The following is a 24,668-nucleotide window of genomic DNA, read 5'->3' as shown; positions in this document are numbered from 1 at the left end:
TCCTGCATATGGGCAACAGCGAAGTAATTCACAAACGCAAAAACGGAGTTGGGTTCTCTGATTTTGCTAACAGCTTCAGTGCCTCTCAGATAATAAGCGCAATTTACATTCACTCTAACTTGATAACTTTTCTTATTATCTATTTCTTCCCAATGAATTATCCTGAAGCTTGGCAACTTAGACTTAAAACCTCCTATAAGTGATCCAGGGATCCAGGTGCAGTTTAGCTGGGTCCTGTGCTTCAGAACCTCTCATGATCTGCCATTAACCTTGTTAGCCTGGGCTATGGTCCTGTCAAGGCTCTGCTGGGGAAGAATCTGCTTCTGAGTCCAGTCATGCGGTTCTTTGCCTGATTCAGTTCCTCACAGGCTATTCCTTGCCATATGGTCCTTTCCATAGCACAGCTCACAAAAGGGCAGTTGGCTTCAGCAGAATGAGCAAACAAGATGAACTAGCAAGATGCCAGTGAATGGAAATTGTAATCTTTTATAACCTTATCTCAAAAGTGATATTCTATATTCTCTTCATTAGAAGTGAGCCACTTGGTCCACGTTGCATTCAAGGAGAAGAGATTATTTAATGGTATAAATACCAGGAGGTGAGATCAGTGGAACCATCCCTACCATAACCATACTTTGAATGGGTGCCAATATCTAAAGAATTGAGGTAAACTGGCAGTTTCCTTTATTTGGGGAAGGGGAAGGAGCCAAGGTTTATATGCATCTCCCCTGTGTCAAGCCCAGTGTTGAATGAGCTGATGTGCCTTCCTTATTTCACTCCCACTTCTTTCCTGTGATATATTTGTGGCAGATGTATTGAGGCTTTCCCTCGATATTCATTCTTCCGTTCTTTCCTGGTGTTGTTCCGTCGCTAAATCATGTCCAACTCTTTGCAACCCCATGGACTGCAAAATTTCTGATGGTTGCCCAGGTGAAGACTACACTTCCCACTCATTTTCTGCAGCTAGGGGTGGCCGTGGGCCTAAGTTCCAGCGGATGGGTTGGAAGCTGAAGTGTTGTGTGGCAGCTTCCAATAACCCCCTTGTGGGACAGCTAGTAGGTATCCCTTCCTCTGCTTTGTCCTTCCTCCGTCCTCCTATTTGGAATGCCTAAGTGCCATAATTTTAGGTCACGAGATTGACACCTTGCAGGGAAAACAGCTAGCAGAGAGACCTCCTGTTCATGACATTGCGAAGCACAATATCAGCATTGTATTGCCTTTTGGGACTTTAGGGGAGGGACAGTGAATTGCTATCTTATTTAAGCTGCTGTTTTGGGTGCTGTCAAAATGTCTGGTTTTGGTTTAGCGCAGGGTTGGCAAACTTTTTGTAAAGAGCCAGATAGTAGTCTTTAGTCTGTGTGGGCCACCTATGGTCCTTGTCACAAATTCTTCCTTTCTTTTTTTCAAAACAAATTTTTAAAATGTAAAAATAGTTCAGTCCTTGAAACAACAGCAACCATCCATAGCTCAAGGTCCAACAAAGCACAGGCAGCTGGATTTGGTCTCCAGGGATGGTGTGCTGACCTCTCTGCTCTTGTCTTTTAAGGGAACAGTAGGAACCCCAGGGTAAATGTTGACTTTAGGGTCCACTTACCTTTCTGGAGCCATGTTTTCTCATTATTTTTTGTTTCTGAGTATTCTTGTTTTCTTTATTGATTGGAAAATAATGCATTCAATCATTAAAAGTTACATTTACTCTCAGAAGTTGCACCAGAGGAAACTTTTATAAAAGATGTGGATGCAAAGAAGTCACCAAAGGAAATATTGCAACTATGGATCATTAATATTTAGGTATTTACTCAAAGAGGGAAAATTTTAATTTTCAGGAAAGGAAAATGAATCAGCAACACATGTTGACACTTTTAAAAATTTTATAATGGTACTTGAAAATTCAATTAAAATCATTTTACCATCCTGGAATTACATTAATCATTACAATATCACATTATTGATTATCTTATGAGCTTTATGCTTCTATAGTGCACATTATGTCTTCCAAACCAATGATTACTTTCCCGATGAACGAATGTTGTAATTTTACTCAGTATATTTAGATAGATCACAGAGTTTTATAAAACATTGTACGCAAAGTACAAAAATAAGTGCCTCATGCACACTCTTTAATACTGTTTTCGTTTCTTTCTTTGGTACCTCAGCTAACTAACTTCACATAAATAATGTCAATAATAACAAGAAGGAAAAGAAGCAAGAAATTGCTTAACATCTAGAAACTAGAGATGCATTTTGCAGACAGCATGCTTTTTATCAAGAGTAGAGATAATATCTGGCTATACTGTAGTCAGAAAAGTAGGGGAAAAAAAAGAACTCATGAAGAAATAGGGATAAAATGCCAATAATTACATCACATCTTTAAACCACTGATAATAACAAATTGATTTAAACAGACTGATCTTCAGCCTAGGAGCTCAAATCTCTCTTATGAATTATTGCAGAAAATGCAAAGTTTTAAAATTTACGTTTGGAAAAAGTATGTATACTTCATTGTAAATCATCTACTGGAAAGAAATAAAAGGTATAGACAAGGATTGTTAAACTTTGTTAAATTTTATAAACACAGGTATACTTAGAAAATAGAAATCGTTAATAACCAAAATGTTCTCAAGTAAATAAAAAGCATGGATCCCTGCTCATTAAGATCATAAGTCAATAAGTGAATTTGTCAACTCCATGTTTTAAAGCTCCCCTGGATCTCTAACTATATTTTTTCTTCTTTTAAAATTTTTGGATAGTCTGTTATGTTTCTCCTGGGGAAAATATTTGAAAACTAATTTTTACTTACTTGTCTTTAAAAAGGCCTACTGTACCTACCTAGTGTTTGGCTGGAAATAAAGTTTAGAGCAGAGTTGATTTATTCTGGGGATTCTGACTAAATGATAAAACCTACCAGCTGATGCACTTAAATATGTGCAATTATATTAATTTTTAAAAACTGCATAATGGATCACTAGACTGTGTACCCCACTGAGGGAAAAAACTTCTTAAAAAATTTGTATTCACAGTTTCTGGCATAAGAGTAAGTGCATAGTAAAACAGACTGATCATACATTCTATGAATATTTTTGTGGGCTAATAGCAATAGAGATTAATAACACTCAGTAAAGAGAATAAAGGAAGAGTGAAAAACTTTCCTTTTTAACAGGAATTTCTATCTATTAATATTATTTTCCATTGCAAATAATAAAATCTTTATATGGGATTATATGAGGATGAGGGGTGAAGAATAGTTGATGAATAACCATAATGGTGAATTAAATGCAAGGGAGTTAGTGTTTGAGCAAATCTGTAAGACACAGAAGGAGGGGAAAAGGCAACATGCCTCTTACTGTGAAGCTTTATATAGGAAATCCTTTCTGTTTGAGGTGCAGGTAACTTGGTTCAAGAAAGAAAGAAACCAGCAAGTGCTCGAAGACCTTGCAAATGCCCTCCAGATTTTGACAGACCAACCACATGCCTCTAAGGGCTATTTTTCATCTTTTCTGCTGCACTCTTTGGCCAAGTGGCTGCGAGCTCAGTGAATGACAGGCACCCAGGGGCAGTGGGAAGAAAGCAAGGGCCAGAATGGGGTCATAGAGACTCAGCTAGACAGACAGTGGATCGAGGGTAACGCTGGAGGAGAAGACGATGCATTCTTATGTTCACATGCTCCTACCCCAGTCAGCAAGAAGTGGTCAGGTCTCTTAGTTTAAGCTATATCTACGCTGGAGACAATAAAGCCACACTGACAGCATCAAGAAAACAAAAAGAGCCGCAAAGATGGAGTCACTGTATAATTTGTTGTCTAAACTGAGACATGTTTGAGAGTAAGGGGGACAATTGTTTGTTTTAATTGTTGATAGTTAATATTTATAATGGGACAACAGATGTAAGCCTACACTGTCCTGGCAAACCAGGATGTACAGTCACTCCAGAGAGATGCTATTAAACAATGAGTGGCGGGGATGCTCGCTGTCTCTAAGAAATTCCTGCTGGCAGCTTACTTTCTTTAAAGAGCTATTTCTTGCTATTTCTCCTCCCTTTTAGGCAAAGTAACATATGTGAAGAGAGAGTGGAGGCATCTTCTTTTCTTGGTTTCTCCCTCAAAATAGGAGAGATGTCCATAAGAGAGAGGTAGATACGGAAGTATTCTATATTTTATTCCAGGCATTTTTGAATGAACGCAGCCTTCTGGTTTCATATTGTTTTTTTCTTTTTACTTCCAAGATTGGTTATGAACTTCTCTTCACTACTAGCTAAAGTATAAGGTATTGTTTTATCTTTCCTACAAAACTGAGGGCAATGGGGCATGTGTAAAGCCTGCTATCTTCCATAAATGAGTCTCTGTGTTCAAGGTATACATTGCTGTCCCTATTATACCTGTTCATTCTATATTCTGTATAACATTGGAAGAAAAAGCTGGCTTTTAAAATGTTGGCATTTGCGGGGCAATAGAATATTCTATACCCATTTTTTATTGAGTAAAAAAAATGTTAATGTTTTACCCCATAAGTAAAGAGATAGGTATGGGGGGAGTCAGAAAAAAAAATCTTATTTTCCTAGTAGTTTCACTAATTATAGCAGGATACATTTGGCTTTGTTCTAATGTTGGCAAATACAAATATATAGCCTGGTGAATACTTGACATGTTTTATGACTATGTCCTCATTTAACTGAGAGTATTTTCAAGATATTGCTAGAATGAAGTGAAATATCAACATCAGATTTGACAAATTAACAAAACCAGTAGACAGCTGTTGCTTGTCAGGTAGGAACGTCAATTGTCTTCTCTTTCAATAAATATATTAAAATTCCTAAGTTGTGCTATTAATATTTTCTCTTAAAAGTGTTTATCACTAAAGTTCACTTATGGTATCGTATTTGAAACTTAGTTTGTCTCTAATAGATGTCTTTACAATATTTAAAAATGTATCTACAAAATATGAAAAGTAAGGATTCTCTAGTTTAAACTGCAGCTTTGTTTTTGCCTCCTGGAAACATCTATATGAGTTCAAGGGTGAAGGGGATACATGACTATGGACTTGTATTGTTCCCTTTTAGTTGTAAGTTCCTTTTGGGAAATCTGGGATAGGGCTGGAGTTGTACAATAATAACAAACTTTATCAAACTTTGTAGCTTTGAATACAAGACAATTTACTGACAAATCCTAGCTTTCTGTATTGACCCTTATTCTGCCAAGGCACCCTGGAAAATCTCCCTATCCCCATGAATTCAAATTGTGACCCAGTTGCCCGAGAAAGAACTATAAAATAGTCATTTAAAAATGCAGTGAAAAAGAACATAAGTTAAAAATTAACATCGAGGTAATATTTCTGAAAAGCTAATCTATATGACTGGAAGAATATTTTGTTTTATATTTTAAAAAAACTTTTAACTTTAAGACTGAAAGTAATTTCCTGCATATCTGTTACCAATACATAGCTATAATTTAATTTCCATCCACCATTAAGAAGTTAAATATCTGTGGTTTGGAAATATGTTCTCATTTGTTAGATATTTCTTGAAGTTTATGTTTTCTTAACATGAGGTAGCTTCCTAGCAGCGTTTTGGGTGCTGTCACCCGAATACAGTGTGGTTTGGCATGATACTAGCTTTGAGCAGGGTTGGCTGGGTATGGATAGTCATCTAGGAAAATTATATTTTGTGGCAGTTAAGGGCAGTTCTAGCTATATTCATGGGGTGGGAGAGAAATTCAACAATTTAAGAAAAGGAGCATTTTTACAGAGAAAAAAATTGACATCTAATCTCACTGCTATTGCATCTCCTCCTAAGAACTATAGGACTGATTTTAATTCTCACTAAGCTATTAATACCTAAATTTAGAAACCCAGTTCTAACTTACTAGATGTTTCTAGGTTATTGGCTTGGGTATTTTGTTTTTATCACTTGGTAGGTTGATTTTAAATTTTTCTATGGAGATTTTTTTTCTACTAAGCAATAAATTAAGAAATAGGAAAATATCAATACACAAAGAATGATAGGTGTTAGATAAGCGCTAATTTCTGAAGTCCAAAAACATGAACATGTGAAAAGAAACTGTGGTTCTACATTTGCTTTTATATTTAAATCTCAAGTTTTAAAGTTTCAAATTCATCACAGTGGGACTTATTCTACATTATTTAATTTGGGCAAAGGAAATGAAAACATATGGTATGGTGAACACACTGAAATTTTCATGATTTATGTTCTAAATGGGATTCCCTAAATTTTACTAGAATAAAGTTTTAGCAAAAAAATAAAACTATATCTACTCACTTGAATAAAACTAGCACTCAGGAAGTAAATGTCATGAATGCTTGTTTGCCTTTGAGCAAGAATGAGCTGATATTCCAGTGGAAATTTTCTTTACACTTTGGTATTATTGTATATTTATGTTTCTGCTCTTAACCTTTAAAAAAGTGATTATGGTTTTATTTGGAATAATAATTTTTTTCTCATAAAGAGATTCTTATATTAACTAATTGTTCTTTTTGATTACGTTTTAAACTACTCTGGATTGGACCTTCTATTGTACATATACTAGCCATGCAGAGTGACTTTTTTTCTGTTTATTTTCAATGATTTTAAAGAGCATTAAAACTTTTGTCCTTGGAATTTGAAATGCTTCTTTGGACTGAGTAGAAATTTGCCTGCCTTCACTGTAATTATTCTCCTTGAGTATGAAAGCAGGTCCATGGGGGAGTATAAATTTAAACCTAAGAATTGCTTAAGGAAATATTTTTCACTTTCTTCTGTTTAGAATTGGTTTGGCCCAAGAGTGAGTTTGAAGCCAGTATGAATTACAGTCACATCTATACTTCTCATGAGATGAATATATTTAAAACTAAGATCTGGCTATTTGTTTTCATTTATTAGGCTTTTTTTTTTTCATGCATCTTTCTACTTAATAAAAGTGAAATTTAAAACAAAATTTTTTTTTAAACAGAGTGGAAATACAAAGAATACAGCAGTTCCCAAATTTAGCTGCATACTTGAATCACCTAAGGATCTTAAAAAAAAAAAAAAACAAAACAAACTACTGATGTCAGGCTCTGATCCCAGGACATTCTGATGTAATTGGTATGAGGTGTGACCTTGGCTTTGGTGGGCTAAAAAGCTCTCCAGGTGTTTCTAATGTGCATTCAAGTCTGGGAAACACTGTCCTTGGAAATAAGAAAAGTAAAACAGAAAATTGAAAGCACCAGGCCTTTCAGTGTTTCAGCTGTAGCCTTGAAGCCTTCGATACCTGATTGGAGTTAACAGAACTGAAAGGTTACAAGGACTCGTAATTGTTGTTGGAATTTACCTGATTTTGACTGGAATCTGGACCGATCATTTGGATCATAGCATTCCATTCAAGAGTTAACACATTTTTCTGCACTTTGGTGTTTATGTTTGCCCTTTAGTCTTGCAGAATTTTACAAAGGCCAAGGGATTTTTGAAATGGAAATTGAGTACTGAATGTCTTTCACCACTAATGAGACTGCAGTGGTTCATAATAGGTATTCTGTGTGTGGACTTTGCTTATGTTTGTTTTGAACAAAAAGCCATCATTTACAAGTACAAAAAGAAAGCAGCGCCTTCTACTCCCGTCTCCATCCCAGTTTCTGTAGCACTCTCACCTCGAATGTTCTAGAGAAGAGGCCTCAAACTCTGGAGATTTTGATAAATAGCACCTTTGCTGAATATCTGAAGACTCAGCTTCTAATATTCAGTGATGGACATGAGGTTCTCCTGTGATAATTTTCAAGACCAAAGGACTCAGATATGGTAAACTGGTCTGATACTTACTGAAAGTAAAAGGAAGAAAAGGCAGTGGATTTCTCAGCAGATTTAGTACAGGTGGGTTAGAGAGTCCATGGCTGAACGTAAGATGATATAACTGTCTCTGAATGCTGGATGGTGGGCTAGGTACTGCAAAAACATCAAAGAAATATGAGTAAATCTTCGCTCCCCTCTTAGTTTGAAGTGACTTTTCAGCCAATGTGAATAGGGAAAAGTATCATAAATGGTATTCTGTAGATTTGATTTAATTTTTACAATATTGGAGATGAGCAAAATGAGACTGAGAGGAAAATAAATCACTATGAACAAGTCAGGATGTTTAAAATGAGAAAAAGTCATTTCATGTTGGTACGACAATTATCTTCTGGGGATCCTTGGGATTGGTAGGAGTTCTAGGGAAAAAGAGGTGTGGGCTAATGAGTTAACAAACGAAGGGCCTGGATTTGTTTTAACAATAGCTATGACAGATCACATCAATTACCAAGTCCCCAGGGGATGCAGGGGATGAGAAGATCCTGACCCACAACAAAATGACTGGATGGAATTTTTCAGACTGACATGATGCTGATGCCCTTAAACCTTGGACAATCTCTCACAAGCTTCAGCCTATGAACATGCCCCCATGCAGTGGGCAATGGGAAATGGACTTGGAAACACATCTCCTACCTTCCCGCTGTCTTTTGTGACTGTGTATTAAAGCTGTAAGCCAGGGCCTAAGACTGGAACTACTTGGCTCCTTTGGTTATTACTGGTTGCCCAAGTCTGTTTAGCTCCTGAATTCTTGCTGGCTAAAAGGTCTCTCTCTACTTTGTCAAGGTTTGTAAACATGCTTCCCAAACCCTCAGGAACCCTGAAAGAAAAACTTTTGGGGACAATAACTCTCTAGCTATCTGTTTAGATAAATGGCTCCTTAACATTGCATTTAGTTAGGAATAAAGTCCTCTTAGCATAATTTTACAATAGTATAAGCTGTACAGTCTCAGGACAGGCATCACTTGGGACAAGTATTGTGATCATTGGGAGACTGAGTTAGAGGTTTATTTCTTCTGGACTGAGTTTGTGTGTTTTATTCTTAAGACAAAGATGTCTTCAGAAGGTTCCGTATCCATCCCCTCGGGCAGTCACTGCAAAAGTGGGGTAGACCTCGTATGCTGCATACGCTGCTAAGTCTTGTCCCAGGGTCACCGCTTGCTTGAGCTGGGCTGCAGACACAGACGCAGTGGGACTGGGGACAGCGTAGCCTGGAGGAGGAGGCAGAGAAAACTTCATGAAGGGGGTTTAGATTTGCTTCCTTTTAGCTTGTTGTCTTCTTTCTGAAAGATGACAATTTAGCATGGTTGCTTAAAGCCCCAAATTAATATGTACATTTTAAGAGGTGCCCTCTGAAGACATAATATCTGGACTCATGCATTAGGGAACAGTGTTTCTCAGAATAGGGTCAACCACCTATGTCAGAATCATTTCACTTTTAGAAAAATAGAAACATTGCTGGTAGATCCCAAGAAACAGACACTTCACAGGATGCTGAGTTGAGAAAAGCTTGAGGTTCAGAACTTTTTCAGAGGGTCTCAAAACTTATAAAGGAGGGTTGGCAATTGATGGGTTGGCAAGGCATGGAGGGTGGGCTCTGTGGGTCCGGTACTGCTGCACCCCCACCTCACCTAAACAGAATATTAAAAACCATTGCTGTACTCAGGATTGTAAGGACTGCGCAGACCGGTAGGATAAATATTTAACATGTTAGCACATTTCTAGGTAGCAGCATAAAAGCAAATACCTAGTGTGGCCATATTTTGACCTAACTGGACAGGGCCAAAAATACCTAACCCCCCGATCAGTCTGTCTTTGGTGTATGTGGAGGCCTTGATGCTCATCCTGTCAGAGAACCAAGGGATTTGAGTAATAAGGACAAAATCATGTACTTTCATATTAGTGTTTTTCTAGCTGATCAATATTCCCTTTTGAAGAAAAGAGTATAATAGCTGTTATCTACAAGCAATATTTCCCTGTTAATGTTTCAGATAAAAACCTGGTTCTCTCTGAGATGATCCCCAAATTGTGAAAGGTAACAAGAAAAAGGGAAAAGTATGCTTAAGCAACGAATGGGGAACTGATTTTTTTATTTTTTAAAAAGCCCATTGGTTTCTGTGTTGTGGAAGTCTGCCCAACCCCAGACACATTGATTTCTTTCCGGTGGCTTCTCGGGAAGTGGTGGCAGGAAGCTGGCTGGACTAGTTTTTAAAAAATTGAATCCGCTCCTTGGCTCGCGCCCTTGGGGCAGTAATGCTGACTCATGCACGAGTGGGGTTAGGTACATTTTCCACGGATATAAGAAATGTGTTAAGAATTACTTTCATAACTTTGGAAACAGTATTTCTAAAGTAAGTAAAATCTGTGTGTGTGTGTGTGCGCACGTGCATGGGGCATAGATTTTATCTTCAGGGATTTTGAGTCTTCTTTTTCAGTTTGGCTAATTTCTAAAGCGCAAGAGTATTTGTGTTCCAAAGAGAATCTTCCCTTGGAGCCTGTTATTCTTTACTTGACTTCATAGTGAGTTATAAAAGATCATCTCAAATTCTTCAGCATTCCCAAGATGATTCTCCTGCTCTAAATAATTTTTTATTTCTTGTAGGGGCACATAAAAGTGAGGATAAGATAAAACGTTTTTGAGTAAGAAGCAAATCCTTTCCAGTGTGAAAGCAAACTTTAAAATTCTTCTGGCAGGGGCTCATTTATTTTTACAGTACGTGAATTAGATGTCTTTGGGGTACAGCTCACTGTAAGGCAGGGGTTTAACTTGCTGCAGGAACTGAGAAGCCTGACACAAGTCCCCAGAAGATGGATGAGTCAACACCCTGTTGTAGGGAGAGTGAGCACAAAGCTTATGGCCCCAGCACAACCCAAGAGGGACCTGGCCCTTGGCAGTGGCTGCCGTTGGCTTGGAAACCTTGAAGGCATGCATCACACATCTTCTCCACATTCTACAGAACAAAGCTGGAATTGAGATCATACTCGTGTGTGGAGTGTGATTAGTTTTAGCTTCACTTGCCAGAATGGAAGACATATTGGCAAGTTTTGAGAAATAAAAGGAAATGAGAGCAGGCTCTCATTTGCTATGGATGTGAGGAATATGGCAGTTCTCGAACCCACATGTGATCCGTATAGAAGTTAATCAGTTGATAGGAATGTCCTATTTCTAGGTCTAGTCTGATTTGGGTTTATGGGAAGTATGCCAACAGTGACAAGCCGGAATGATAGATTGCTTTGAAAGATACAAACTTTTATTATTAAGAGTGTAGTTGCTCAGACTAACTGCTGAAGGAAAATTTCCAAAAGACATTTCTTGTCTGGTCCTCTCTAGAGGATTCATTTTAATTATTAGCATTTGTTGTGGGTACATAATAAATGGGGGAAAGTCTTTTAAATGTGACCCTGAAGGCATGTTGATCTACAGATAGGCTTTGCTTTAAGTGATCAGCCCCAGACCTAAATTATACAACAGATAAAATGAGCCTGATTAGCCCCTTATTGAAAGGGTCTCTCTCTTTTCTCTCCCTCTCACATACAGAATTTACTTCAAATAATTTTTAAAAACTGCTCCACACATTTCTTTCAGAAAGCAAATTAATAGTAGGATTGAGTAGAACTGAAGATTAGAACTGGGGAGGGAGTCCAAGGATTGCTTCAAAGCTGATTGACCTTGACCAATGGCTTAATCTTTCCAGTACTTGGTTTGTTCATCTGTACAATGGGCATGATGGTAGAGTCTGTCTCTTGTGGTGCCCTGAGCATTGCTGAGATAGGTGAGTGCCTGGCACATAGTTAGAGTTCAAATAAATATCAGCTATTCATAGGCAGTTCTGAACTCTCTTACTAAAAGTAAAAACCAAAACAAAACCTGAGGCAGAGTGACTGCTTCATTCTCAATCACATAGATGCTCATAGCTGAGCTAAGACTAGGTGCCCCTACCCCTGCCGCCCAACTCTATTCTCTCGCCCATACATTAATGGGTCACTACTCAGATTTAGAGTAGATTTGTTCACAGACAACTCTGTGAGTCCATGGTACCCAAGAGGGTTTCCCAAACACTCTCTGTAGGGTGTCATTTCTGGCGCTATTTTTTCCAAACCTGGAAACGCAGTAGCAGCAGCGGCGGCAGCAGCGGCGGTCTGGGCGTCGGCTCCATCAGTGGGGATGCCCAGGGCCTGCAGGGTGTACTCGGCCGCGTATGTCTTTGCTTCATCCACATAGGCACTTAGCTTCGGAGGTGTGAAAGGATGGCTGGAAAGCAGAGTCAGTCAGGGTGCACATTTTATTAACAAATGTGTGCTGCTGAGACAGATGAAAAGCTAAGGCGCTGTATGCTTTTTAAGATGATCGGATAACGGAATTTTGTGTGGGTACTTATCTTTCTTTTTGCTTTTAAACCTTTTAAATATCTATGCATGTCGGAATATTTGTGAACTTATTTAGAACATGGGTGGGATGACACTCCTGGAACGTACTTGCAACTCATTATAAACCTTTTCTAATATATATGTGAAACATGACGGTTCCTAAAATGTGTAGAAATAGGTAAAATTCTGAAGGTAATAACGTCTAACAGAGAGGTTATGTCTTTCGTCCAAGATTTAAATGGCAGAGGATGGTGTTATTAGGTATAAAACGGTAATTTCATATAGTTCAACCCAAATACTACACAGATAAAAACATGGGCTATAGTTTTCATTTCTATTACACTTCATATCTGCAGTTTTCCATTGGTTGATGAGAGTACCCAGTCTTCATTGTCTCTGAAATTTAGCGGCTTTGAGATGCTAGTCTCATAGCTGGCACAAATATCCCAAATACACATCTCAACGTATGCTTTGAATAAAATGGGTCGGTAGTAAGCTTGAATATTTATCTTCTTTAGACAGTGATAAACATACACTACATTTACAAGAGACTCTTATTCTAAAATCTAAATGATGAGAAGTTACGCACATGGCAGGATTCTGGCTGGCCAGGGCAGGAATGGTTATTTTGTATAAGAAGAGTTGTCTTTGATCTTGTCCGATGGCAGAATGAAGTTGATACACAGGTTGTCCCCAGTTATTTTTCTGACAAATTTCTTCCAGTATCTACAAGAGCGGGAAAATAAAAGTGACTTTTCTTTCAAATGTCACATTTGCATTATTTCTCCAGCTTTCAGGTTTTTAAATGGAATCTTCAGAGTTTAAGCAAATATAAGAAGATATAAAATGCCACATGGTTTAATGACTCATAAAATTTAAGATGAACTCAATTTGAACTCCATTTAAAATGTTATGTCTATTAATTCATAAAAATCATTTTCACACCATTTATTCTAATATGCTTTTAGTTTAGTCCATTAGCTCTAACTTTTTACCAATACTTTACTTTTACGATTTGTTTGATATACTCTTTTTTTTAAATTGCTATTCCAGCACCGTGTAGCTGGATTTACTCATCATTACTGTGAATCCTTCTGTTTATAGTGGGTTAGAGAAAATAACCTAAGGATTCATTCCTATTTCATGGCATTTGTCGAGGGTTTTAACTTTACATTTTCACAAAAGAAGAGTTAAAAGGTTTGATGGACATGAATAGATGGGTGTTGATAGTTGCCATGTTTTTGTCTGGCAAAACACCACTTCTGGCTATTTTTACAGTGATCCGATTTTTAGAAGCTGCCTTCTGTCGTTACTCCAAACCAAATCTTTCCTAACGGCACATATTTTCTTCATCCTGAAACCATTTTTTGTTGGCCCACAAGCCTTGATGCTCCCACTGGGCAGCAGATTCAGTACACTGTGCAACATAAGGCATAAATCTGAAAAAATAACTCCCGGGGTAGAACTGTTCCCTAGACTGAGTCCATGGATCTTATCTCATTCGTGCAAACGCTCGTTCAGCAGCAATGGCACAGTTTCTTGTTTATTAAACCTGTAGGTTGTTTCTATTTCCTCTACCAACTTTTGCTTTTTAGCACTCTTAGCTTGGTAGCATCTTTTTTCATCTGTAAAGTGTTCTCTACGGTTCCAGGGCAATAGTCAGTTACTTGAGCGAGTAGATATCTCGCCTGCTTGTTCATGCCCGTTGTGCAGACACGTGTAAAGGATTTTAACTCCAACTCCTGACTTGCGGGGCAGCCCTAGTACCTCTGCTCCTCCTGTTGGAAGTTCATAACCCCTCCAAGAATTTGTCAAGGCTCCATCTAGGCTGGTTGGTGGTGGCCTGACCCTTAATTTCTAAGCCATAGTTGCAGAAATTCAGAGAGATTAATTTTTAAAACTTTCATTAGTTCATAGAGATGGTTACTGATGGTTCTATAAAGCATGTCCAATTTCTCACCTGGGTTAATATAAAAGCAGAGGTCATTACACACTCTATAGTAGCTCCTAGAACTATTACGTAGAATTTATGACAATGATGGGGCTTCCTGAGTAGTGCTAGTGGTAAAGAACCCGCTTGCCAAGCAGAAGACATATGAGACATGGGTTCAGTTTCTGGGTCAGGAAGATCCCCCGAAGGAGGGCATGGCAACACATTCTAGTATTCTTGCCTGGAGAATCCCATGAACAGTGGAGCCGAGAGGGCTACCATCCATGGTGTCACAAAAAGTCGGACATGATTGAAGTGACTTGGCGTGCAGCATGCACATAACAATGACTCTTTTTTTTCCCTTAAAATGTTTCTGGATACCCCAGTACTTTAATTAGATTGCTTATTTTAGGTTTTAACGCAAGATATATTGGATGACTAGCTTTTGTGTTTTCTGACCAAAGCTCCATCGTTGTACTTAACTAGATTTTATTGTAGTTATTTATGTGTCAGGATCCTCTCATTGGATTGCCATATGATTTTTGATGGCAAGAATTATGTTATATTTGCTTTTCCATCTTTAGCTCCTAGCGTAATACTTGCTGCATAATGCTGGTCCCCCAAATGGTTTTAAACAGACACATTAATACTGTTTACTACTCTAATTGGCATCCTTAAAAAAAAAAATTACCTGGGGAGGGTTGCAGAAACTATAGATGAGCTCCTTTATATGTATAAGAAAGCTATTAATCCTACCAAAAATAATCAACCAAAAAAAAAAAAAAGAAACCATTCAACATGAGCTTTTAGAAAATCAAGTTTTCTACTCAGTTGTAATCATAAGGCTACTTCCATAAATTTGGGGCTTATACCTTTGGGGTGGGAGTCAGAAAGATTCCTTTAGGATGTGTAAACTGTCAACTCGATATTGATTATTCAGCCAAAGTATCTTTGCAGAGTCCAACACATAATGCACATCCAGAGGGAACAGTCTGAGGGTTAACACAGATCCTGTTTTGTTTTATTTTTAACCCTGTGATTCAGTTTCCATACTGGAATAACTTTTATAGCTTTAAATTTTCCAATAATAAAAATCATACCCTCATGCAGGAATATGGAAACTTAGAACTGTGAAATGAACGCAAAAAAATTTACTGTAAAGCCACTGCCCAGATATAATCACTGTAGAAGACTTGATTTGATATGACTGATGGTGTATCATAGTTAATATGAGTAATGATACACCGCAGATTGCACGGTGTTTTTACTTTAATAGTGTTTCCAAGAAAAAATGTTCTAATGAATCTATTCATTCCCTGTTGTGAGTGCTCTTCATTTGCTAACCAACCTTGCTTTATTTTGTTTTCTTTTAAAGTACTGGTTGATAATTCTTAGTAGTCCTCAGGATTTTTGCATTTCAGTGGATGATTATTTAAGATGTCAAATTTTATAATTAAGAAAAACGAAAAAGAAAGAGTCTGAAGTAGACCAATGGTATTCAGTGCCCACTGTTGTCTCACAATATGTTATGTTGATTGGTCACTTTATCTATGTAATAAAACAAATGAAAACAAAGCAAGACTACAGCCCCAAGTAGGGATCAAGTCAAACCCATTGATGAATGGTGAATGAAGGTCTTTGATCCAATTTACACAAACTATCCAAGCTGCCTCTGGAATAACATTACATACCTGGGGAGCAAGTTTAATTCCTTGGGGCTTTAAAGTGGCAGGATTCATTGGGGTGAGCTCCATCCCAGGTAAAAGGTCATAGAGTCTGTCTTCTCTCTTGTCTCCTTTGACCTGGTATCCCCGGCCCAGGCCTGTGTAAGCCAAATAGCCACGGCCGCCCAGTCCTCTCACTCCCGCAGCCCCTACAGGTACATTCATGTAAATTTCTAGGAATGTAAGAAGGCATTAAACTGAATCAAACCACCAGAAAATCACCCTGAATCTTACTGTAATGGAAAAGTTAGCCCAAGTCACATTGATTATTGCCCTGAAGATGGATAGAAAACTCCAGCATTCTAATGTAATGAAACTCAACATAATACAGCATTTACCATAGGCATCTATTTTTTTTTAAACTGTACATAAAAGAAAGCAATACTATCAAAGCTATAGATAAGTACACATGCCACTTTAAAACTTGGGTATAGAGAAAATTTTTGCAATTTCTCTCTTCAGTTAATTTGCGTTGACATTTTTTTTTGTAGACTAGTAAATGTTGGGAGGTATATCTTTTCACATTTTACAGTGTAATATGACCACATGTGTTAAATTAAGTCTTGCCTTTTTGTCTTTGACCAGCAAATTAGAAATGAATTCTAGTTTCCCTAATGTTAACATTCCTGATGATCTGTTGGAAAACCAATGTTTAGAAAATGTGTTTTAAAATACACCATTTTCTTATATTCTATTAATGTGAGGCTTAAATTTCCGTTGAGTTTCATTAATAGATTACTTTTGATTTTTTGTTTTGCCACATTGCTGCTTTGATTTCCTATTAGTGCTGTAAAGAGATAAAAAGTTGATTACCCTTCATCCATGAATATCATTCATTGATTTCTTTCTTGTTATAAGACAGGTATTTTTCCCCTTGGAGTACAGTTTGTTTTTTTCCTACATTACAACTGGTTGACAACTTATACTTATTGGAGGGATTGTTTAATGATGTGATTTTAGATGATAAATGTACAATGGTTTAATGACATAATTTGTCATCAAACATATAAATAGATTGTCCTGAATGGATTTCCTTCAGGAAAAGGTTCCTAAAGGTTTCTTTTATATTACAACTTTGGGTGAAGTGACTGTATTATGAGTATGGAACTTTCAAGGCAGTTGAAGCTAGAACTCCTAGGATGGCCAATTCAGTTCTCCTGAAAAATAGTAAAACACAGTAAGATAATTGTTTCCGCAGTAATCTGGATAGGCCCCTTGCTTCTAGTCAAACCCAAGAATAGATTTAAGTATACAGTTTGTCGTTGAATTGCCCAGACTGTTGTCATATTTGGAAGACAGAATTGAGATTCTGTTGGCATTGATTCCTAGCAGAACCATTCTGAAGGATCCCATTAGGCAAAATCAAGACAGTTTCTTGAAAAAGTGCTTTCCTTATCTTTGACATTTTTTGAAATAACTGAGGTCATAGAACTGCTTGAACATTTGGAATTCTCATAGGATTCAGTAGGAAAGATTTGTTTGGCAATGAGATTGAGAGTTGTTTATTTATTTATTTTTTCTATTTGGACTTTTACTATTTAGTTCCCCGTATCCTGGAGGAACAAGTTGATTTCCCTAGTAATGTGGCTTTTTGGAAGGCATGTACATATTTCTCAGGGGAGGTCAGATGAGAGCATCTCATGCATCTGTTAGAATATATTTATGATAATTTGTGATTTATATATGGACATGATGGCACTGAGTCACCATCCAATACACATGTCTTGACATTTGAGGTAGTTGGTTTCCACTGAACCATACTGCTCCCATTTGAAAGTTTTGTAATGAGTCACATATGTTTGTAATATGGTAGTACAATGATAAGGAAGAAACTAGTAATTGTGGATTTGAATTTTAGTGTGTGTATATTTTATGGGCCTATGCAGAGATCAAATGCATACCTTAAATTCATTTACACTGTATTCTGACCAAGTTTTTCAATAACCAGTTGTAATGTGAAAAAAGATTCCTATGAAAGGACAAATATTAATGTAATATTTGATTTTCAATGAGCAATTTTCCAGTTCTCTTCTCCCAGTAGACTCATCCAATTAGACATAACTTAGACACAAGTCTATTGCAATACACATAGTTTGAAATTGCAGAGCTTCATCCAAGACAAGAGCTGGTTAATGTTACCTCTAACAGAAGGGGCCCGGATAATGGCCCTGCTGCCAAGATGTCCTTTGGTGGCTGGGAAATGAAGGCTGGGAATCGCTGTGTAGGCCTGGGGGGCATAGAAGACAGGGGCTCCAAGGTAGGTGGTGGTGGGGTCGTAAATGTGGCCCAAAGAGTAGGTGTACTCTCCCTGCAACATGGCGCCCCTTCCGCCTGTTCCTCGGGTGTACCGAACATAACTGTCCTTGTCCACTGGTTTGGCTAGGGTCACTTCAATGGGCGACCCGTCCAGCACCTGTTGTAGACAGTAAGGAAAAAGCATGTGAGAAGATATGAAGACAGCCAGGTGTGGCTGAGTCCTAGTAACACGTCTCCTTCTAAGGGTTAGTCTATTTGCTGCCGTGTTTACTATTTCACTTATCTGTTTGAATGGAAAATGTTGCCTGTCATGTCAGTAAACAAAGGCTGTTGCAACCAACAAGCCATCACATTACAGCTGCCCCCAGTGGTGACCTCGAAGGATGGGAAAGAACAGGACACTGGCCCTAGATAGCTGAGGTGCATATCACAGGAATGATTTCAAAGAGCCCAGACTCTTGCATCTTCCCATATACCGAAAAGTGCTAAATTCCTTAACTTGAGATATCAGGTTTTCTTTACCAGTTATCTCTTGTTCTAACTATCTGATCTTTGTCGCAAAACCCCTATATATCTGGCTCTTCTCTTACCTCTTCAGAGTAGTCCTTTATAACTATTGAGAGGCTGTCTCCCAGGCTTCAAGTCCTCAGAATGTCCTCAGAATGAAACAGTTCTCAACTTTTAGGTTGTGTAGTTTTTCCAGTCAACGTATGCATCATCTTTTCTTAGGTTCTTGTTTTGTGCGCCAGTTGGGTTTTCCCTGAATGGTTTGTTGGTAAATTGCATATAATCTGTCAACAGGCCAATAATTGGCCACTGCCTATTGACATATTAGTTATAAATCTATTAACTGAATACAGTCGCTGAGACAGAATTATATAATATCTTTATGGGATGTATTTTAAAATACATACTTATATAATTACATAATTCTAAGAGATTTTAGGTTAATTATGGGTGGAATATAATCTCCAGTACCTAGCACAACGCAACGAAGATGAAAGATCAATAAAAGATCTTATCAATTGTTCACACTTTGTTATGGGCAGCCTGCTGCTGCTGCTGCTAAGTCACTTCAGTCGTGTCCGACTCTGTGCAACCCCATAGACGGCAGCCCACCAGGCTCCCCCATCCCTGGGATTCTCCAGGCAAGAACGCTGGAGGTGGGTTGCCATTTCCTTCTCCAATGCATGAAAGTGAAAAGTGAGAATGAAGTCGCCGAGTCGTATCCGACTCTAAGCGACCCCATGGACTGCAGCCTACCAGGCTCCTCCATCCATGGGATTTTCCAGGCAGGAGTACTGGAGTGGGGTGCCATTGCCTAGTCAGGCCTTTCCAGTTGCCAGCCAGCTAAGTGTCTTACTCTTTGGAGCTACATAATAGCTGAGTTTTTACTGGAAAAGAAGAGAGGCTTAAAAGTAGGACCCTACTTAAGGAAGTGAAATCATTGAGGGTTCTGCATTTGTCTTCTAGAGATACTTCCTTAAGAAGCAAACTTTTGATCTGCTAAACAAACAGGAATAGCAGGTCAGGACTAATGTTTCTCAAGTCAGGTGCTACTTAAAACTTGCCTTCAAAAATTTTTGAAGTGGTTCTTTTCTGATACAAGTTTTTTTACATTTTGCAAACAGATCTGGATATTGAAAATAATGGCCATGTGTGGTTCTACAAGTGTGATTTGCTTTTTTATGTGTTGTTTGCATACGTAAGAGACAAAGATGGCTCTCAACAATTACTTGATACATTGATATATTTACTATCAAAGAGACAAGGTGTTTTGAGGAGGCATTTGTAGCTTCTTTCAAATAAGAATATAATTTAATAAAGAAAAGAAATATTAAGTGTTCTTGCAAATATTCCCTTTCACAGCAGCTGATGGTTTCATGGGTGATTCAGTGGCTCCTGGATCACTGATATCTGCTGGACAAAATTCATACTTTATGATCATCCTGATCATTTGGGCTCAGCCTTTTGTTCCTAGTTACATGTATATACCCTACTTTTTAGTATCAGGAATCAGTATCAAATATCTTAGGTCAAACACACACACACAGAGAATTCAGCTCATATTCTACCATATTATATTGATGTTGATATAATTAGAAGAAACAGACTTAGAGTATTAAAGAAATACCTTGGATGTAATTCTTTGTCTTTGTTCCTATCTTAAGAAAGATAAGATATCTAAATAGGTCTGTACTTACAGGAACTTCTATATCAAGAGATGTTTTTAGTGAAATGATTCCTTACTGAAAAGTTGGATTTCTTACTGAAATATGCCTCTGCTCCTTTACAGTGTTCTAAACATCACTGACTCAATGGGCGCGAGTCTGAGTGAACTCTGGGAGTTGGTGATGGACAGGGAGGCCTGGCGTGCTGCGATTCATGGGGTCGCAAAGAGTCAAACATGACTGAGTGAACTGAACTGAACTGAAACCAACTATTGCATTTTACTTATTTTGTTTAGGTGTTTCCAGGTCTAGAACAATATCATATTAACCTGTATAGGCCCCGAGCCCAGCGAGATTTCTTTCTCATTGTGGACATTCACAGGTATTTGTAGAATAAGTGAATAGTCACGTGCAAAGCTCAGTTCATCACCTTTCTGTCCAAATAGGTTCCCCGCCTGACTTCCCTAACATCATTATCCTGGTTCTCTATATTGAAAACCTAAAATGGCTCATCCTTCTTTCCCACTGCTCTATCCAATCAGTTCCTGGATCCTTTGAATTCACCCTGCATAGTTCTGTGTAGAGCTTTCTCCTTCTTTCCATTCTCGCCCTCATTCAAGCCCTTATTTCTTCCCATTTGAGTGACTTTAATAGTTACTTAACTAGTTCCAATTCATCTCTCTCCCTAGTCTATGAAACTTCAGTTCTTAATAGGTTGATTTCCCTAAACTGTTAATGGGATCATTACTTCACTGCACAAAAAACTTCAGAGCCTCACCTTGTCTAATAGATTAAATATAAATATCTGTATGGATACTTAAAAACTTTCATAGTTCTAGGCAAACTTACTTTTGCTTTTCCCATATCACATTACAGTTAAGTATTATTATAATATTTAATATATGTATTTAATAATAAGATTGAATATGTATTTAACTATATAATACATGTATACGTTGTTATAAAAATATCTAGCCATGGGTTTCCCTGAGAGCTCAGTCGGTGAAGAATCTGCCTGCAGTGCAGGAGACTCAGGTTCGATCCCTGGATCAAGAAGATCCCCTAGAGAAGGAAATGTCAACCCACTCCAGTATTCTTGCCTGGAAAGTCCTATGGACAGAGGAGCCTGGCAGGCTACAGTCCATGGGATAGCAAGAGTCGGACACAACTTAGTGTCTAAACCACTATAAATATGCCAGCTGTAAAAACTGGAAACAGTTTGGATACTTTTTCACTGTGATGATTCCAATGCAATTATTTAGCATTTAATTTACGATGGTCCCTTCTTTGCAAGCATCATGTGTCCTCAGAAATGTTTTCAAAGTGAGAAACTCACATTTTTTCAAAGAAATATTACTATGACACTAAATGTAATTATCAATGAAGAAGAAATAATATTTTGCTTCCTAGATATATTTAAATATGCATTAATATTTTGCTTTCAAGTTTTCTTTTTGTATTTTGGAGTCAGTAGTCTGCAGCCCCCACAGCAGGATGCACACACTCTGTAGACCAGGAATAGCTCATAAACCCCATTGTGTCTGAAGGCCTTGTGCGGAGACCCTCTATTTGCCCTGCAGATCCACTCCCCATTGGCTGCCAGCCTCCAAGCTCCCACAGGGAGTTCTGCATGGCTCCCCTTCAGGGCTCCTGGGCCTTCCAGATTATGATTGAATTAAGTCAATGGGGACGTCTGGCCAGAGGTTGGTGGGAGAGAGAGCAGCAAGTGTGAGCTATTTCTTCTCTTGGCTCCCTCTCTACGAGGTGACCTTGGCCTGAATATGTCCATTGGCCAAAGTTCATTACTTTTCTGAACAAGATCTGCTCTTTACACTCCTCTCTCCTTTAGGTTTCCTGTTACTTCTCTAGTCCTTTGTCTCCTTGGCTCCAGGACTGCATGAGCCCCAGGCTCCTGCACAATCTCTTTTAATTCTCCTGCCCCAGGCTCATATCTTTATAGTTAGTCCCTTTGCCAACTGTCTCCTATTAGGATTGACCAGTGCAAAGCCTGGCAGGTGAAACAATCCTATGCTCATTCGATTCATAGCAAGGCAATCCATCTTTACGCTTCTCCAATTATACTTTGCTCTTTACAAATTCTATGCCTCTGTCTGAAATTACTTCACCTTTGCTCTGATGTTGGGAGGGATTGGGGGCAGGAGGAGAAGGGGACGACAGAGGATGAGATGGCTGGATGGCATCACTGACTCGATGGACGTGAGTCTGAGTGAATTCCGGGAGATGGTGATGGACAGGGAGGCCTGGCGTGCTGAGATTCATGGGGTCGCAGAGTCCGACACGACTGAGCGACTGAACTGAACTGAACTGAACTGAACTGAACTGAACTTACCATGTTTTGTGTTTTTTTCCTTTTGGAATTCTTCCCAAGTGTCAGGGCTTCTCTTAAATATTATCTTTTCACGTCTATGAAGATTTTCTGATTCTTAATAACCCACTCCTCTTTGAACATTGTCACCACTTATCCATTTTTTTTAAAAAACAAAATTTATCTGACTGGCCTTTGCAAAGGTATGTGAGTACTTGTCTTAATCCTCAGTTGACTTTTAGCCCTTTGATAAGCATCTTTGGTTTGATCCTTTAAGTATTCCAAATAATACTTAGCATGATAAATGGTTTACAGAAGATTTTCAATATTATGGGATTAATAAGTAAATATTATACTGGTTTCTATATATAAATCATAAGTTAGAATATAATATCACTAGTTGTTTTCCCCAGAGCTTACTCTTGGCAATGTGAAGAGATTCTAAGCTTTCCAGACTTGGAATATCAAACTATAAGGGCAGAATGATAACCTTGACATCTTGTCAGATCATCAGTCTCCAAAATACTGTACTACAAAGGTCATCATTTCTTTGAAATAATGAGAGAAAACTGAAATTGGGAAAATCACCTTGGGATACTCCATTCCAACTCTCTATTTCTAAAAAAATTGAGGACCAGTGACTTGTCCAAATCAGCCAAAATTAGAGATAGAATTGGACGTATAAGCCACATCTCGGTTGAATTTTCTATCACCCTTTTGTTCATCTTAGATGGATTAAGGCAGCCATGTCAGAGATGGAGGAAGCCTGAGTGGGATGGGCTTGTAGGTCTGTTCTCCTGAATAAAACCTCCACAACAAACTTCGGTGGAATCTGTACATAGTTTTTCTTTGTCCTACATTACCTTCCCATTTAAAGCTTTCATAGCCTCCACTGCATCTTCTCGGTTAGTGAAGTGCACAAAAGCATAGTCTCGGATTTTCTTCACCCTTTCCACAGCACCTGGAAGCAGAGTGAAAGGAGCTCCATAGCAAGCCTGAGATAGCTGAACATGGTGTACTGAAACATTTAGCTTGCAAGAATCTTTTTTAATCTTTTATTTTGGAGATTCAGTATTGAAAGAGCCCGTTGAGAATATTTCCTGTGTTCAGGTTTAAAATTCTGCACATTCAACAAAAGATTTTGTTTGTAATTCTTTAATAACACTTATGTTCTGCCTTATTATTTATATATTTATTTATGGATTTGTTTTTCCACTTCCTAGATTATTATCTTTGAGGATAGAAGGGTATCTTTCTCAGTATATTATATAAAGGATATTAATGTATACATGGTAAAATATTTGATGAGTTGAACTCAATTACTGGTCATCTTATATATTTAGGTAATTACCTTTTTAAATTTTGTGGCTCTTTCCTCAGAAAGACATCTTGACTCCTTTGATTTGTACAATAAAATTTTAGAGTTAGAAGAGACTTAGCAATAATTTAAATTTTAATTCATTTAACCTTTATTTGTTTTCAACTTAAAGATTCTGAATCTAAATCTCTGACAAAGTAAGTGAAATTTATGAACTCACATAGCTAGGAACTAGAACTCAGATCTCTCATCTGCTTATCTCATTTGATCAAAACAAACAAACAAAAATTCTGAAAGTACCTCTGAGAACCAAGATAGTTTCTTACCATGCTGGCTTAAAATATCAAAGGTTGGAAGCAATGTACATATCCACTAATGTACAGAATGTGCATAATGAAGCATAATGTACATATCCACTAATCCTACTAGAGGAATCTCTTTAATAGAAGTATTCACACATGTGCAAAAGGATCATGTGTAAGAATATTAATAACACTAGTCAGTTGAAATAGCAAAATAAAACAACTTAATGTCCTTTTTCATGAGAGTGATTAAATCTGGTACACTTGTATTAAATAATACTAAGAAGTCTTTAAAGAGAACAAATAGGCTCTTCATGTATACTTACATGGAAACCTTCAGGACCTGTTGTTAAATCTAAAAAGTTACAATATAGTAAGTGTAATATTATAGCATTTATATTTATAAAATCCCAACCCACATATATATTGCACAAAAATATAAATATACACACAGAAAGAGAACT

General features: G+C 37.8%; 1 protein-coding gene across 4 annotated transcripts in view; it reads right to left on the bottom strand.

Moving 5' to 3' along the window:
- Positions 1–1,853: 1,853 nt before the first annotated feature.
- The window catches only part of A1CF (APOBEC1 complementation factor), a 91,204-nt gene continuing 68,389 nt past the window's right edge, over positions 1,854–24,668 (bottom strand). For 2 of the 4 annotated variants that reach the window (XM_060404884.1, XM_004020008.5), the window contains 6 exons: positions 23,448–23,545; positions 17,971–18,244; positions 15,799–16,004; positions 12,767–12,903; positions 11,910–12,061; positions 1,854–9,020 (listed from right to left, as the gene is read on the bottom strand). In XM_060404884.1, the coding sequence (XP_060260867.1) occupies positions 8,869–9,020; positions 11,910–12,061; positions 12,767–12,903; positions 15,799–16,004; positions 17,971–18,244; positions 23,448–23,545 (1,019 nt within the window). In that variant the 3' untranslated portion in view covers positions 1,854–8,868. The remainder of the gene's footprint in view (positions 9,021–11,909; positions 12,062–12,766; positions 12,904–15,798; positions 16,005–17,970; positions 18,245–23,447; positions 23,546–24,668) is intronic. The other 2 variants (XM_060404885.1, XM_004020007.5) reach the window with 1 other exon arrangement.

Source organism: Ovis aries, chromosome 22 (genome assembly GCF_016772045.2).
Source record: "Ovis aries strain OAR_USU_Benz2616 breed Rambouillet chromosome 22, ARS-UI_Ramb_v3.0, whole genome shotgun sequence".
In the NCBI taxonomy this organism is placed as follows: Eukaryota; Metazoa; Chordata; class Mammalia; order Artiodactyla; family Bovidae; genus Ovis; species Ovis aries.
Note: the sequence above shows the minus strand (reverse complement) of the source record. Positions and strands in the feature narration are given on the sequence as shown.